The sequence below is a fragment of the Heterodontus francisci genome, chromosome 4 (genome assembly GCF_036365525.1).
Source record: "Heterodontus francisci isolate sHetFra1 chromosome 4, sHetFra1.hap1, whole genome shotgun sequence".
In the NCBI taxonomy this organism is placed as follows: domain Eukaryota; kingdom Metazoa; phylum Chordata; class Chondrichthyes; order Heterodontiformes; family Heterodontidae; genus Heterodontus; species Heterodontus francisci.
The window spans coordinates 56,788,142-56,805,974 of record NC_090374.1 but is presented as its reverse complement, the minus strand read 5'-3'; the positions used below and the strand labels follow the sequence as shown (position 1 = coordinate 56,805,974).

Here is a 17,833-nt window from a genome sequence, read left to right as displayed (position 1 = left end):
TTTTAAATACAAGAATTGCTTCTAAATTCTGGAAGCATACACCTGGAGGAGAAAGGGATGCATTCCAAGCTAAAAAGTGTCAATTACACCCATCTTGAACCCATCAAGAGACCTTTTTGAATTAAATGGATTCTTCTGAAACAAAGAAGGTGTGAAGTATCCACATTCTGGTCCATTGTTGGTCACCACAGACAGGAGGCTGTACGTTTCCTAACAGAGGCAATGTGTGAGAGATTTTGGTCTTAAAAAGTAGCCCTCTGAAACATAGAAAAGAGGAGCAGGAGTAGGCCATTCGGCCCTTTGAGCCTGCTCCGCCATTCATTATGATCAATAGCCTGTTCCCACCTTCGCCTCATAACCTTTGATCCCTTAAGACCCAACAGCTATATCTAACTCCTTCTTGAAAACATACAATGTTTTGGCCTCGACTGCTTTCTGTGGTAGAGAATTCCACAGGCTCACCACTCTCTGGGTGAAGAAATTTCTCCTCATCTCAGTCCTGAAAGGTTTACCCTGTATCCTTAGACTATGACCCCTGGTTCTGGACTCCCCCACCATCGGGAACATCCTTCCTGCATCTACCCTGTCAAGTCCTGTTAGCATTTTATAGGTTTCTATGAGATCCCCCCTGCCCACTCTCTTCTGAACTCCAGCGAATATAATCCTAATCGACTCAGTCTCTCCTTATATGTCAGTCCCACCATCCCAGGAATCAGTTTGGTAAACCTTCGCTGCATTTGCTCCATAGCAAGAACATCCTTCCTCAGATAAGGAAACCAAAACTACACACAATATTCCAGGTGTGACCTCACTGTATAATTGCAGCAAGACATTCCTGCTCCTGTACTCAAATTCACTTGCTATGAAGGCCAAGATACCATTTGCCTTTTTTACCGCCTGTTGCACCTGCATGCTTACCTTCAGCGACTGGTGTACGAGAACACCCAGGTCTCGCTCCCCTCTCTCAGTTTCTAGCCTTTCAGATAATCTGCCTTCCTGTTTTTGCTTCCAAAGTGGATAACCTCACATTTATCCACATTATACTGCATCTGCCATGCATTAGCCCACTCACTCAACTTGCAAATCACCCTGAAGCCTCTCTGCATCCTCCTCATAACTCACCCTCCCACCCAGTTTTGTGTCATTTGCAAATTTGGAGACATTACATTTAGTTCCCTCATCTAAATCATTAATATATATTGTGAATAGCTGGGATCCTAGCACCAATCCCTGCGGTACCCCACTAGTCACTGCCTGCCATTTGGAAAAAGACCCATTTATCCCTACTCTTTGTTTCCTGTCTGCAACCAACTTTCTATCCGTCGCAATATACTTCCCCCAATCCCATGTGCTTAAATTTTACATGCTAATCTCTTATGTGGGACCTTGTCGAAAGCCTTCTGAAAGTCCAAATAAACCACATCCACTTGCTTCCCTTCATCAACTCTACTAGTTACATCCTCGAAGAATTCTAGTAGATTTGTCAAACATGATTGGACTCTGCCCAATTCTACCACTGTTCTCTAAGTGCTCTGCTATCAAATCTTTGATAATGGACTCTAGAATTTTCCCCACTGCCGACGTCAGGCTGACTGGTCTATAATTCCCTGCTTTCTCGCTACCTCCTTTTTTAAATAGTGGGGTTACATTTGCTACCCTCCAATCTGTAGGAATTGTTTGAGAGTCTATAGAATCTTGGAAGATGACCACCAATGCCTGCACTATTTCTAGGGCCACTTCCTTAAGTACTCTGGGATGCAGACCATCAGGCCCTGGAGATTTATCGGCCTTCAATCCCATCAATTTCCCCAACGCCATTTCTCTACTTATACTGATTTCTTTCAGTTCCTCTCCCTCATTAAGCCCTTTGTTCCCCAACATTTCTGGTATGTTATTTGTGCCCTCCTTTGTGAAGACAGAATCAAAGTATGCATTTAGTTGGTCAGCCATTTCTTTATTCCCCATAATAAATTCCCCTGTTTCTGACTGTAAGGGACCTACATTAGTCTTCACCAATCTTTTTCTCTTCACATGCCTATAGAAACTTAGTCAGTTTTTATGTTCCCCGCAAGCTTGCTCTCCTACTGTATTTTTAGATTTATATTTTTTTTTAGATTTAGAGATACAGCACTGAAACAGGCCCTTACCACCTACCTATACTAGGGGCAATTTATAATGGTCAATTTACCTATCAACCTGCAAGTCTTTTGGCTGTGGGAGAAAACCGGAGCACCCGGAGGAAACCCACGCAGACACAGGGAGAACTTACAAACTCCACACAGGCAGTACCCAGAATTGAACCCGGGTCGCTGGAGTTGTGAGGCTGCGGTGCTAACCACTGCTCCCAATCCTCAGGTCTGTTGTTTTTCCTGGCAAATTTATATGCCTCTTCCATGGATCTAATGCTATCTCTAATTTCCCTTGTAAGCCATGGTTTGGCTTACTTTTGCGCCAGACAGTGATAAATAATTGTTGCACTTCATCCATGCGCTCTTTGAATGTTTGCCATTGCCTATCCACCATCATCCCTTTAAGTAACGTTTCCCAATCTGTCATGGCCAACTTGCACCTCATACCTTCGTAGTTTCCTTTACGAAAATTCAGGACCCTTGTCTCCGAATCAACTACATCACACTCCATCTTGATGAAGAATTCTTCTTCATATTGTGGTCGCTCATCCCCAAGGGGTCTCGCACAACTAGATTGTCAATTATTCCTCTCTCATTACCCGGTCTAGGATGGCCTGTTCTCTAGTTGGTTCCTCAACGTACTGGTCCAGAAAACCATCCCGTATACACTCCAAAAATTCCTCCTCTATGGTATTGTGACTAATTTTGATTTGCCTAATCTAACTGCAGATCGAAGTCACCCATAATTACAGATGTTCCTTTATTGCATTCATCTCTAATTTCCTGTTTAATGCCATTCTCAACATCACCACTACAGTTTGGGGGTCTATATACAACCTCCACTAACGTTTTTTGCCCTTTAGTGTTTCTCAGCTCTACCCATACAGATTCCACATCGTCAGAGCTAAAATCTTTCCTCACTATTGCGTTAATTTCCTCTTTAACCAGCAATGCAACTCCACCGCCTTTTGCTTTTTGTCTGTCCTCCCTAAAAACTGAATATCCCCGGATGTTCATTTCCCATCCCTGGTAACCTTGCAGCCATGTCTCCGTAATCCCGACTATATCATACCCGTTGACATCGCTGGGGTTGTGGGGGCGGGGGTGGCAGAGAGACAGAGTCAGAGTCACATCACAAAAACCTGTCCAGCTGAGAGCGACAAGCAACCCATGCCTGCAACTTTGAAAGAGACATTGTCCTCTGAGAAGACTCAACAGGTTTACCATGAAACCCAAACATCTACTTCACTCAACCCACTTACCCTTTTCCTCGCTATGTGTCGATTTCGTGTGTGTGTGCACTTACATGCAAGTGAATACGTGTGGGTGCGGTTGCGAGAATTTCGGGAATGAATATTGGTCAGTAAATAGTTAATCTTCTGTTTTAAACCTACAAGAAAACCTGTCACTGTGGTTTATTTGAGAAATAAAACACAAGGGGTTAAAACCCGAGTAACAAAAAATATTGGCTGCGGTGATTTGGGAGGTAAACCGTGGGAACCACCCACACCCCTTACCACCTGTCTGCAAACGTACACGGGATAACACCAAGCTGACCCTTAGGACCAAGCTGATGGTTTATAAGGCCTGTGTTCTGAGCACCTTGCTGTGTGGCTGTGAAATATGGGCAACCTACAATTACCAGCAGAAGCTCAATAATTTCCATCTTCGCCATCTGCAGTGCATTATGGGTATGTCCTGGCAGGATAAAATCCCACATGCTGCAGTCCTCTCAAAGGCCGAGCTTCCAAGTATGTTGGCACTAATCACAGAGGCGGCTTCGGTGGATCGGTTACATCCACTGGATGGAAGACGATCGCATACCCAAGGATGTTCTATATGGTGAGGTAGCCGGGGCTAGACAACCAGTGGGGTGCCTAAAGCTCCACTTCAAGGATGCTTGCAAGCATGACATTGAAGACACTAAATGTCAACTATCACACCTGGGAGTCACTAGCTTGCGAAAGAGGGAAATGGCGACCCATCCTGTGGACTGGTGTGCACTACCACAACTAGTTGCTACAGCAACTTGGCAACAGGCACCAATGTCAAGAACAATAACTGACAGTGTCACTTTGGCAGCTTCATGTGCAGCACTTGTGGCAGAACCTGCTTCTCAAGGATTGGCCTTAGCTATCAGCCAAGGTGCACCAAGAGAAGACACCTAAATGGATTGTTTGGTGCGTGTCAATCATCTTTCATAGATGGAAGGATGCCAACCAACACCTGGAGGTCAGGAATATTTGGATTAGCAAGCATCAAGCAAGATTTGAAGGAATTTGTTTGTTTTTCCTACAGAGAGAAAGACATGCAGAATAGACTCCCAACTCAAGCTCTACTAATTATTCTTAAAGTCAAATGAGTACCTAATTAGGAATAGGATTGAAAGTTATAAAAAACATTCCCATTCTCCGTGATGGTGGAATCCAGAATGTGTGTACAAAAGATAAGGCTGAAGCATTTGCAACCATCTTTGGCCAGAAGTGCAGGTGGATGTACTATCTCTTTCTCCTCCTGAGGACCTCATCATCACAGAAGCCAGTCTTCAGCCAATTCAGTTCAGTCCATGTGATATCTAGAAATGGCAGAGGCCATGAGCTCCAACAACATCTTGGATGTAGCGCTGAAGACTCATGCTTCAGAACTAGCCACACCTCTAGCCAAGCTGTTCCAGTACAGCTACAAGACTGGTATCTACCCAACAAAGTGGAAAATTGTCTAGATATGTTCTGTCCACAAAAAGCAGGTCCAATCAATCTGACCAATTAGTGCCCTATCAGTCTACTGTCAATCATAACAAATTGATGGATGATGTTATTAACAGTGCCATTGTGTGGCACTTACTCACCAAGAACCTGCTCACGAATGCTCAGTTCAGCTCCAGACCTCATTGCAGCCTTGGACAAAAGAACTGAATTCCAGAGGTGAGGTGGGAGTGACTGTCTTTGACATCATAGCAGCATTTGACTAAGTGTGGCATCAAGGAGCCCAAGTAAAATTGAAGTCATTGAAAATCAGGGGAACAACTCCCACTGGCTGGAGTCATACCTAACATAAAGGAAGACTGTTGTGGTTGTTGGAGGCCTATCATCTTAGCCTCAAGACATTGCTGCAAGAGTTCTTCAGGACATTGTCCTTGGCCCAACCATCTTCAACTGCTTCATCAGTGACATTCCCTTCATAAGGTCAGAAGTGGGGATGTTCACTCTGATTGCAGTGTTCAGTTCCATTCACAACTGCTCAGATTCTGAAGTAGTCCGTGCCCGCATGCAGCAAGACTTGGACAACATTCAGACTTAGACTGATAAGTGCCAGGCAATGTCACTTGTCACTTGTTGGAGATGGCCATTGGAACCACACGAGAGAGTCTAGCTACCTCCCCTTGACATTCAACAGCATTACAATCACTGAATCCCCCGCCATCAACAGCCTGGGGGTGTCACCATTGACCAGAAACTTAACTGGACCATCTATATAAATATTGTAGCTACCAGAGCAGATCAAAGAATTGGGTATTCTGCAGCAAGTGACTCATCTGACTTCCCAAAGCCTGTTCACTATCTGCAAAGCACAAGTCAAGGAGTGTGATGGAATACTCTCCACTTGCCTGGATGAGTGCAGCTCCAACAACACTCGAGAAGCTTGGTCGGTCGGTCGACTACCAGCACACCATGTCTGCGGTGTACTGTCTACAGACTGCACTGCACCAACTCGCTAAGGCCGCTTTGGCAGCACCTCCCAAGCCCCCGACCTCTACCGCCTAGACGAACAAGGGCAGCAGAGTCATGGGAATACCACCACCTCCAAGTCACCCACCATCCAGTCTTACAAATAGATCAGTATTCTTTCATTGTTGCTGGGACAAAATCCTGGATCTCCCTACGTACCAACTATGCGAGTAACTTCCCCACACAGACTGCAGCAGTTTAAGAAGGTGGCTCACAGCCACCTTCTTGAGGACATTTTAGGGATGGCAATAAATGCTGGCCTTATAGCAACACCCACATCCCATGAATGAGTAATAAAAGGATAATTGCAAATAGAAATGTAGATCATGATGCTTCCAGAGCTGTCGGCGCATAGAAATGGCATGGTAACTGGGTTGAATCATGTAGGATGCAAAATTAGATAGAAAAAAGGGCAAATGGGGCCTAGGTTCAACATCTCATCCAAAAGACAGCACCTCTGACTTTGCAGCCCTCCTAAGTACTCGTGCTGGAATGTCAGTTGATGTTTTGTGCCTCTGGAGTGGGACTTGAACCCATATCCTTCAGACTCTGAGGTGAGGGTGCTGCCACTGTGCCACAGCTGACACCTCAAATGTTTGTTTTGCTGTATGTATATGTAATTTTCTAGGATTTATGTCCCAGATAAGTGTGTGAACAGCAAGTGCAATTTCAAATGCTCAGAAAAAATGTTCAAATTGATTTGTAAATTTGTGCGTATTTTGTACTTAAGGGATCTTTTTAAATTCTATTATCTTCACAATGCAATCTAGTCAATATCTTGGCATTGCCTCAGTCAGAACCCTGTCATTGCTACACTAAATAAGGGAACTTATTCTGAGAATCGTGTTTGTATTTGACTTGACAGCCTATGTTAAGATTTTGATCATAGTAGATACTTCCTGATCTGGAAGTTCCTGCAGTTTCCTTTCCAAGATTACATTTTTTTTCTAAATCATATTTTACACTAATATCAAGTTGTTTTATAAAATCACTGAAAAATGAACACTGAAGTACTAAGTAAACTGAACACTTGGAATACAAATAGTTATCATTTTTTAACCTATTTCTGGCTGCACCTCAAGATTACAATTGATTATATTCAAAGTTGCTATAATCCATAACCCTAAACTGCTAAGGTAGCTAATACAACAGCACAAGATAACTTATTAAATGTCCTTGAATGACTAATGCGCAACTATTTGTAATTCTAATTCTAGTGGTTTGTCATATGTATTACTAAAAGCTACAGATCCATTTTTGAATATATTACGACACACAGGTTTGATGGTGTTTCTCTTGCTAGTGTCACTTTGTGTTCTCTCCTGTTTCAGAGTGAACTTGCAGTTCACAAGAAGAAAATTGAAGAGGTTGAAAGTTGGCTAAAAGCCCATACAATAGAGAGATGTCACCACCAGGTGAGTCACTACACGTGTTTTGCTTTCATTTTCTTGTGATCTTCATTGAATTTTTAACTTATCACTAGAATAGAGTCAGAATGTGAATATAATTTCTCTCCTTTTCTGTTCTGGAAGAGATGGCTGAGGCTAGTGACTGATCCTGAAAAATGTGCTGAGCATCACAGGACATTTTGGGTAAAATTGTGCTTCCGTAAAGCCAGATCCAAATCTGGCTGAATGGCAGCCTACCCTTCTCCTCTGGCTCCGAGTGTCGTCATGGCTCAACAGCAGCACAGGTCATGGTGTCACTCGTGAGTCAGAATTTGAGAACATAATCTTGGTTAAAACTCCAGTCTACTGCTGAAGGAGTGCTCATAGCATTATTTAAGTAAGAGCATTGGAGTTCTCCTGGTGTATTAGGCAGTATTTATCTTTCAGTCAGCATGAGCAAAATGCTTTAAGTGGTCATTTATGTAATTGCTGTGTGTCAAACCTTGCTTTGTACAAATTGCCTACCATGTTTGTCTACAAAACACAAGTAACTATACTTTTTAAAAAAAATTAAGGCTGAATGGCCTACTCCTCCTATTTTCTATGTTTCTATAGTGGGAACAGGCTACTGAGTTGTATGATCAGCTATGATCATAATGAATGGCAGAGCAGGCTCTAAGGGCCGAATGGCCTACTCCTGCTCCTATTTTCTATGTTTAAAAATAATTAATTGGATGTGAAGCACTATAGATATGCTTTAGATATATCTATGGATAGATTTTTTTTTAAATTTGAATATGTAATATAGTGTAAAGAGTTAAATTTCTCACCTGACTTAAGTATTCTGTCCTACTATTTTCTCTTAGCTGAATTCCAGCTTTTGTCCTGGTTTCTGCTGCTTTCTCCCTCCTGAGATTTCTCAAAGTAGTGTGTTTTTAAACATCATGCTACTTCTGGATAAAAACATAGTGATTACTATGGCATATTATGCTGTGACAAACCTTAACAATGACTTATACTTGAGACATTGCTGTACAGGAGGTATAACCCTCCTGTTCATGCAGCTGGCCCTACTTCATGTGTGAGCTTTAGCAAGATGAGTTGACGAGCTGTACCAACGTTGGAACAGCTAACCCCAGTTTCCCTGTATTTACTCTAGTGAATCCCTTTGTCATTTTAAACACCTTAATTGGATTACCCCTCAACCTTCTAAACGCAAGGGAATACAAGCCAAGTTTGTGCAACCTGTGTTCGTAATTTAACCCTATAAACCCTGATATTGTTTTGGTGAATCTGCACTGTACCCTTCCCATAGCCAATCTAGAATGCCTGAGATTTGGTGCCCAAAACTGATGGGGTATGACCAAGGTGTATAAAACAAGCATTGTTTCCTCACTTCTGAATTCCAACCCCCTTGCGATTAAGACCAACAATCCATTGGCCTTTTTGATTGCATTTTGTACTACCTGTACACTGGCTTTTAATGATTTGTGTACGTGATTAAGTGCCTTTGCTGCTCCACAGTTCCTGTCTCTCACATTAAGGCAATTTTAATTTATCTTTCTCATATCCAAGCCTTGCACCTCCCCACATTGATTTCCATCTGCCACAGTCCTGACCACTCACTTAAGCTGTCTTTGTCCCTTTGTAACTTCTTGTTCTCATCTGCTCAACTTACTGGGCCTCCTAACTTCTTGTTCTTTGCAAACATGGATATACAACACTCTGTTGTTTCACCCAAGTCATTAATATGTAGTGAAAAGCTGAGACCCTTGTGTAGATCCCTGGTGAACTACACTTGTCATGTTCCACCAATCGGAGAACAAGCCCTTTATCCCTACTCTCTGTCTGCTACCTCCTAACCAATTATCAATCCATGTCACAAGGTTATGTCCAATTCTGATGCTGTCATTTTTTCCATTAATCTCTGTGCGAAACGTTATCAGATGCTTTCTGGAAGTCCATATAGATAACATCCATAGAAACACCCCTATCCAACATTCCAGTGACTGCCTCAAAAACCTGAACTAGATTAGTCAGTTATATGAACATTCTTTAACAAAACCTTATGTTCTAGGATTAAAAATGGCACTGATAATTATATGCATATAATAGTTAAAATGGTTACAGCACAGAAAGAGGCCATTCGGCCTGTCATATCTGTGCCAGCTCTCTGCAAGAGCAAATCGGCTAGTCCCACTCCTCAGCCCTATCCCCATAGCCCTCCAATTGTTTTTTTCTCTTCAGATGCTTATCCAATTCCCTTTTGAAAGCCATGATTCAACCGGTCTGCGCTGCACTCTCAGGCAGTGCATTTCAAACCCTAATCACTCACTGTGTAAAAAAAAAAAGTTTTCCCTCATGTTGCCATTCACCTTGTATCGGTGTCATCTACTTCTCGACCCTTCTGCCAGTGGGAACTGTTTTTTTTCTGTCTACTCTGAGTAGTCTCTTGATTTTGGAAACTTCTTACAAATCTCCTCTAAAACTTCTGCACTCTATTCACGTAACTGAAGTCCCTCATCCCTGGAACCATTCTCGTAAATCTTTTCTGCATCCTCTCTAATGCCTTCACATCCTTCCTAAAGTGCGGTGCCAGAACTGGACAAAATGTTCCAATTGAGGCCAGAACGTTTTGTAAACATTCATCATAACTTCCTTCCTTTTGTATTGTATGCTTCTATTTATGAAGCCTAGGATTCTGTATGCCTTTTTTTATCTGCCTTCTCAACCTGCCCTGCCACCTTCAACGACTTGTGCACAAAAATCCTCTGACAACCAGGTGAAAAAGAGTGTAGGGTTCCCTTTCAGCCGCCTTCTGGTCTTACTGTAACAGGGTTTTTTTTTTAAACACACAGTTTTTAGCTCCCCCTTGGTGAATCCTTGTTCACTGCTTTCCAATTATAAGGTAAAGAAAGCAGCACAAACATGCTTTCTTGGGTTTAAAGGAGAAAGGTGAAATTTTATTAAACTTAAACTGTAATTCAGTTGATGCCTACGGATACATGACACGTCCACGCTAGCATGCATACACGATACACACATGCAAATAGAGACAGAAAAGAGCAGAAGGAATAAAGTGGAAAAGTTTGAAGCAATATGTGAAGAGTTTTTGGTTACGGGTCTTCGAGCTCACTATAGTCCTTGCTTGTAGGTAGATCTTGCTTTTCGTTGAGGCCCAGTATTATTCTTAAACCTTGTTCACTGTAGGAGACTTTTCTCTCTTGGGGTTCATGTGTCTTCAGTCATTTTTTGGAGTTCTGTGAGAGATGTTCTCAGTCCAGGAGCAAAACTGCCTTCTGCCAGTTCAAACACTGTCTCTACAACTTAAAACTCCCCAAGTTGGCCTGCAGGGTGGTCACGTGACTGACTTGACCTGACCTGTCTGTTATGTGTATTGTATGGGAGCAGGGGATAGCTCCTTTGTTCCGACACTGTCTGCTAATATGCAAAAATGTCTTTCCAGCCAGGGGCCTGGCAATTCCTTGTAACAGGCCTTCTCATCTTCCCAGCAACAATTTGAAATTTAATGTCCATGTGGTGAAGTTAATGTGCCTCATTCTTGGCAGGTGGAGGCCTGCATCACAATCCCCCGGTCTCTCTCTTCCTGCACCCCCCCTTTACTGTTGATGACTGCAAGTCACATCATGTTATAAGCCAGGGTGCAGTGATTACAGTTGAGAAGGACATTTTTCCTTCAACCGTGTGCCTAATATCACTAACTGACTCTGTAACTTCACTTGCCCCATTCCACTGCAAATCAGTTTCCATAATGTTATCAACATTCACTCTTTTTTTTTGTTTTATAGAAGTGTTTACAAAAAAGCAACATTGGGAAGTATATTTTCCCTTCCTTTATTGTCAATTCTGTTCCCTCTTTAATATCAGGGCACTGAGGCCAATTGTCGTGTCCTTTGCACCATCTTGGCTGAAACCAGACAGCTGTGCACACAATCTTGTGACTTACCTGTCCTTTGGGCTCAGGGTGCTCAATGTCTAACCAGTTGAGCCATTGGGGAGCTTGAGAAGCAAACTAATCACACTTACTTTCAACTTTTTATAGGAGTACAGCCATTTCTTCTTTGCTTGCTGTCTTATTTGGTCTTTGAAATTTAATAGCAATAGAGTTTTGTAAATTTCCATGGCATATGGATCTTAATTGAATCTACATATTTCATATCAGAGTGATTCCATCTTATTACTAACTGGTGCTGCGGGCACTGGCAAGACTGCTACGATACAGGTTCTGGTAAAGGAGCTGGGAATTCAGCTACTGGAATGGACAAACCCATTATCAGAGAACAAATTTAAAAACCATGATGAATTTAAAGACTGCTTTAATACTGGTAAGAGCACATTTTGTGAGAGTGTGTGTGCGTGTGTTGTTCAGAGACACAGATCCAATTGCAGCATCACAGCATAATTGCGTTCTGACCAAGGATTGAAACTTTATTTTAGTCTTTGTATTCAGTTCTTCTACCAACTGAGGGAAATTTAAGAAAATGAATCCTCAAACAGTCCTATGGTTAGTCACATATATGCAGGATTACATCGCACCATAGATTCTAGATTCATAATTTTATGTATCAAATAGCAACTTTTCATTGCCCATTTTAGATTAGCTCATTTGATCACAAATGTATTATTAGCCTAATAATGTTCATGGCACTTTATGACAACAAATGTGAACATAGAGGAAGCTGACAGCTGGAAGTGAAGACAATATGCCAAAATGTTGATTTCCTAACATTTAATGTTGCTGCATTATTATTTTTAAAATGCTATTTGTTTTCTTCGGCAATACACAATCCTCAGTAGCCAGTTGCTGTGACCCTTTGACCTGTACAGAGATCACTAATGTTTGATGTGCTTGAGCAATGAGAAAGATTACACAACCTTCCCCTATCCCCATCTTCTTAAGGTTTGGCTAAGATTGTGGTGATCACCCCTTAGGGACAGGATGAGGATAAGTAATGATTATAATTTAGGACTAACTTTGATCTTAATTTCAGTTCCAAATGGACCAATTGAGCAGAATCCTTAAAGGGTTTGTTTCTGTCTTTAGTTGTTTTAGTTTCTCACTTATCCTTATGTTGCTTGTCACCATATCTTTGTTTGTATAAAAGTGTTTTTTAATTTTGTTCCAAGGTAAATATTACAGTGGGTGAGGGAGAGAGACATTACTTCAACTGTACTTCCTTTTATAACTGGGACAAAAAATATATTTCTCCTCATCGTGCAAAATCTGTTTTCTTCCCCTTTTTGGCTTCGAAGCATAGAATCGTTGCAGTACAAAAGAAGGCCATTTGATCCATCATATCCGTGCTGGCTCTGCTAAGGAGCAATTCAACATACTGCCACTCCTTGCCCCCTCCAATGCAAATTCCTCCTTTTCAGATATTTAGCATCTTTAGAAAATGTAAAAATATTTAAGGTACAGAAAGAGGCCATTGTGCCCATTGTGTTTACAGTGGCTGAAAAACGAGCCACCCAACCTAATTCCGTTTTCCAGCACTTGGTCCATATCCCTGGAGGTTACGGGACTTCAGGTGCATCGCCAGACAACTTTTAAATGAGTTGAGGATTTCTCTCTCTACTACCCTTTCAGGCAGCGAGTTCCAGACCCCTACCACCCTCTGGGTGAAAACATTTTTCATCATCTCCCCTCTAATCCTTCTAACAATCACTTTAAATCTATGTCCCCTAGTCACTGACTTATCTGCTAAGGGAAATGGGTCCTTCCCATCCACTGTATCCAGGTGCCTCACAACCTTGTACACTTCAATCAAATCTCCCCTCAGCCTCCTCCTGAAGACTTGCTAGTTCTGCTCTCAAAGCTGAAAAAGAGCCTTTCAGCTAACATACCATGAAGTCATTGGTAATTTAGAAATTCAGTGCTACCAATAGCATTTTGCTGCTCAATCACCCACCAAGCATAAAGGTCTCCGATGCAACTCTCCATAGTATGACACACATCCTTTACTTTAATAAATATAAATTACTTATTGAATAGAATGTGAACTTCAGTTTTCTCCAATCTATGTGAATATATATTTGATTTACCTCAGAACCAAGTTTTCTGGTACACGTCAGCAAGTCACAGTCTGTTCTATTTCAAGAGTTTTTATTACGAGCCAACAAATATAAAAAACTCCAGATGCTGGGAGATACATTGGAGACAGACAAAAAGCTGATTCTTGTGGAAGTGAGTACAACCTTTTTGAACTCCTTTACTTGTTCATTGTGGGAAGAGTTACCCTTGGAGCAATGCACCTATTTGATGAGGGGATATTAATCCTTTGAGTAATATGGGAAAAATATTTGAGACAAAACAATAGTGTGTTCCTGATGTTGTGCACCTTAAATGTTTGGTAGTTCTATTCATTCCTGTTTTTCAAAAAATGGTTTTTGAAGTATGTAAGATCATTTTATTTAGTATTTAGAAGTTGAAAAGTATGTTCTGTACTCAGTTAAAATATTAATTCTGCAGTAGGGATGGGCAACCATCTTTCAGTATTCTAGAATTATTAATTATTCAATCCCATTGAGAGTGTTTAAATTTTACAACGGACATCAGACCTTTCTGTTCATTTAGATAAAACTAAATCTGCTGTTAACTCTTATTCTTGCTTCATAGGATATTCCCAATCAATTTTATAGAGAACCTTCATGCATGCATGATATCTTACGGTAAGTTTTCAAAAGTAGTTACTTATCACTGAAAAGAAGTACTGTTTACAGAATTCTTTTGGGCCTCCTTATCTCGAGAGACAATGGATACGCGCCTGGAGGTGGTCAGTGGTTTGTGAAGCAGCGCCTGGAGTGGCTATAAAGGCCAATTCTGGAGTGACAGGCTCTTCCACAGGTGCTGCAGAGAAATTTGTTTGTTGGGGCTGTTGCACAGTTGGCTCTCCCCTTGCGCCTCTGTCTTTTTTCCTGCCAACTACTAAGTCTCTTCGACTCGCCACAATTTAGCCCTGTCTTTATGGCTGCCCGCCAGCTCTGGCGAATGCTGGCAACTGACTCCCACGACTTGTGATCAATGACACACGTTTTCATGTCGCGTTTGCAGACGTCTTTATAACGGAGACATGGACGGCCGGTGGGTCTGATACCAGTGGCGAGCTCGCTGTACAATGTGTCTTTGGGGATCCTGCCATCTTCCATGCGGCTCACATGGCCAAGCCATCTCAAGCGCCGCTGACTCAGTAGTGTGTATAAGCTGGGGGTGTTGGCCGCTTCAAGGACTTCTGTGTTGGAGATATAGTCCTGCCACCTGATGCCAAGTATTCTCCGAAGGCAGCGAAGATGGAATGAATTGAGACGTCGCTCTTGGCTGGCATACGTTGTCCAGGCCTCGCTGCCGTAGAGCAAGGTACTGAGGACACAGGCCTGATACACTCGGACTTTTGTGTTCCGTGTCAGTGCGCCATTTTCCCACACTCTCTTGGCCAGTCTGGACATAGCAGTGGAAGCCTTACCCATGCGCTTGTTGATTTCTGCATCTAGAGACAGGTTACTGGTGATAGTTGAGCCTAGGTAGGTGAACTCTTGAACCACTTCCAGAGCGTGGTCGCCAATATTGATGGATGGAGCATTTCTGACATCCTGCCCCATGATGTTCGTTTTCTTGAGGCTGATGGTTAGGCCAAATTCATTGCAGGCAGACGCAAACCTGTCGATGAGACTCTGCAGGCATTCTTCAGTGTGAGATGTTAAAGCAGCATCGTCAGCAAAGAGGAGTTCTCTGATGAGGACTTTCCATACTTTGGACTTCGCTCTTAGACGGGCAAGGTTGAACAACCTGCCCCCTGATCTTGTGTGGAGGAAAATTCCTTCTTCAGAGGATTTGAACGCATGTGAAAGCAGCAGGGAGAAGAAAATCCCAAAAAGTGTGGGTGCGAGAACACAGCCCTGTTTCACACCACTCAGGATAGGAAAGGGCTCTGATGAGGAGCCACCATGTTGAATTGTGCCTTTCATATTGTCATGGAATGAGGTGATGATACTTAGTAGCTTTGGTGGACATCCGATCTTTTCTAGTAGTCTGAAGAGACCACGTCTGCTGACGAGGTCAAAGGCTTTGGTGAGATCAATGAAAGCAATGTAGAGGGGCATCTGTTGTTCACGGCATTTCTCCTGTATCTGACGAAGGGAGAACAGCATGTCAATAGTCGATCTCTCTGCACGAAAGCCACACTGTGCCTCAGGGTAGACGCGCTCGGCCAGCTTCTGGAGCCTGTTCAGAGCGACTCGAGCAAAGACTTTCCCCACTATGCTGAGCAGGGAGATTCCACGGTAGTTGTTGCAGTCACCGCGGTCACCTTTGTTTTTATAGAGGGTGATGATGTTGGCATCGCGCATGTCCTGGGGTACTGCTCCCTCGTCCCAACACAGGCATAGCAGTTCATGTAGTGCTGAGAGTATAGCAGGCTTGGCACTCTTGATTATTTCAGGGGTAATGCTGTCCTTCCCAGGGGCTTTTCCGCTGGCTAGGGAATCAATGGCATCACTGAGTTCCGATTTGGTTGGCTGTATGTCCAGCTCATCCATGACTGGTAGAGGCTGGGCTGCATTGAGGGCAGTCTCAGTGACCGCATTCTCCCTGGAGTACAGTTCTAGGTAGTGCTCAACCCAGCGGTCCATCTGTTTGCGTTGGTCAGTGATTATGTCCCCCGATTTAGATTTGAGGGGGGGTGATCTTCTTGATGGTTGGCCCAAGAGCTCTCTTCATGCCATCATACATTCCTCTGATGTTTCCAGTGTCTGAGGCCAGCTGAATATGACTGCATAGGTGTTGCCAGTAGTCATTTGCGCAGCGCCTAGCTGTTCTTTGTGCAGTACTTCTGGCTGCTTTAAGTGCTGCGGATGTTAAATCGCTGGGGGCTTTCTTGTAGTTCAAAAGTGCAATGCGCTTAGCGGCTATGACAGGTTCCAGCTCTTCATTATGAGATTGAAACCAGTCTGCATTTCTCTTCGCACTTTTGCCGTAGGTGGTCAAAGCTGACTCATAGATGGCGTCTCTGATGTGGGCCCACTTGGTCTCAGCATCCCCTGTGGGAGTGTTTTGAAGGGCTGTTACAAGTGAATTTAGAAATTTTTGTAACAGCTGTGGGTGAGAATACAGAATAAGCTGATCCATTTACAGTTTTTTGACCAGCCATTTCTAGAAGCACTAAGCAGTCGGTATAGAAATGCCATTCAGACGGCACTAATATTTCAAAATTAAAAACATGAGGGTTTTTTATTTTACTGTGTGCTCCTGGCAAGGCGGTCAACTGGGAGCGCTAAGTCAGAAACTTTTTCTAAGCTGCCTGTCAATTGTGACTTTACAGTGTGTTCATTTATAAAATATAATACATTAAAACTTTGAATAACTGAAAATGAGTTATTACAAGGTACTCTGAAATTTAAAAAAACAAAGTGCTGGAAATACACAGCAGGTCTGGCAGCATCTGTGGAGAGAGAAACTGCATTAACCGTTTCAGGTCTGTCAACTTTCAGCAGAACCCTGCCAGACCTGCTGTGTATTTTCCACATTTTCTGTTTTTTATTTCAGATTTCCTGCATCCTCAGTATTTTGCATTTATTACTAGGTATTCGTTGTCCAAATCACCCAAATAAACAAAAGGTTGCATCAATGGAAAAAAATACTGCAGCTAACATAACATTAAGAACAACAATTTTCATTGGCTTCATTTCCATTTCTGACAGACCAAAACTGATCTCTGCAGCAGCTTTGCTGTGGTTGCTTTCATCGTTCAGCTCTTTCTCCAGCAGTTTGTCTTTTGGCGTTTCCACAATCCATGTCTCTGAGCAGAGTTTCCTTTCATTGTCTCACATGATCTAGGTCTTAATGTTTGTTTGTTTTTTCCATCCAGCTGCTCATGTGGTTCAGGCTTGAAACACAACTACATCCCTCCAACTGCTCCCAAGGTTCAAAACTATGTGCCCTTTCTTTCAGATCTTATCTGGTAGTGTTAATTTTGCCTTCAGGTTCTACAGATCTGTTGCAGGTACAAACTAGTTTGCAGGCAATAAACTGCTGCCCTTGATAGAATGAACTCAGGGACATGACAAACTGAACAAGAACAATATCTGGAAATGCTCCAGCACACAATCCCTTTCCCAGAAGACAATAGATCATAAGTTAGTGTGAAAAGTGTATAGGGTTAACTGATGCAGACTAGGCTAAGTGTTGGCTAGAGTCCTTAGCTACCAGTGCAAAACTAGCCAACTATGCAGTGAGCATAATTTGCATAATTATTCATAGTTGCTTGCGTGGATTTACTTTGCTCAGGGAGCTAGCCTAATTTGGGTGAGGAGAGGCTGAAATGGCAAACTTGCATTTTAGCTGAAATGTTAATAAATGTGACAATTTAAAGGTAAATGGCCATAATGGGGGACAGAAATTACTGCAACTTTTAGAAAGGCTGAGAATATGGTTGTTAAGGCTGTGAAGGTGGAAAAAGGTTGCATGGGGGTGGTGAGTGGGAAAGATAAGTGCCAATCAAACGTTAAGTGAAAGAAAACCTCATACAGAGGCATAAAACAAAATTGATGGGCAAGTAATGGAGCAGTGCAGCAC

General features: G+C 42.5%; 1 protein-coding gene across 6 annotated transcripts in view; it reads left to right on the top strand.

Annotated features, from left to right (window-relative positions):
• Positions 1-17,833, top strand: part of rad17 (RAD17 checkpoint clamp loader component) — a 69,198-nt gene that overhangs the window by 8,339 nt on the left and 43,026 nt on the right. For all 6 annotated transcript variants that reach the window (XM_068029588.1, XM_068029586.1, XM_068029585.1 and 3 more), the window contains 4 exons: positions 7,189-7,272; positions 11,429-11,591; positions 13,314-13,450; positions 13,883-13,935. In XM_068029588.1, the coding sequence (XP_067885689.1) occupies positions 7,189-7,272; positions 11,429-11,591; positions 13,314-13,450; positions 13,883-13,935 (437 nt within the window). The remainder of the gene's footprint in view (positions 1-7,188; positions 7,273-11,428; positions 11,592-13,313; positions 13,451-13,882; positions 13,936-17,833) is intronic.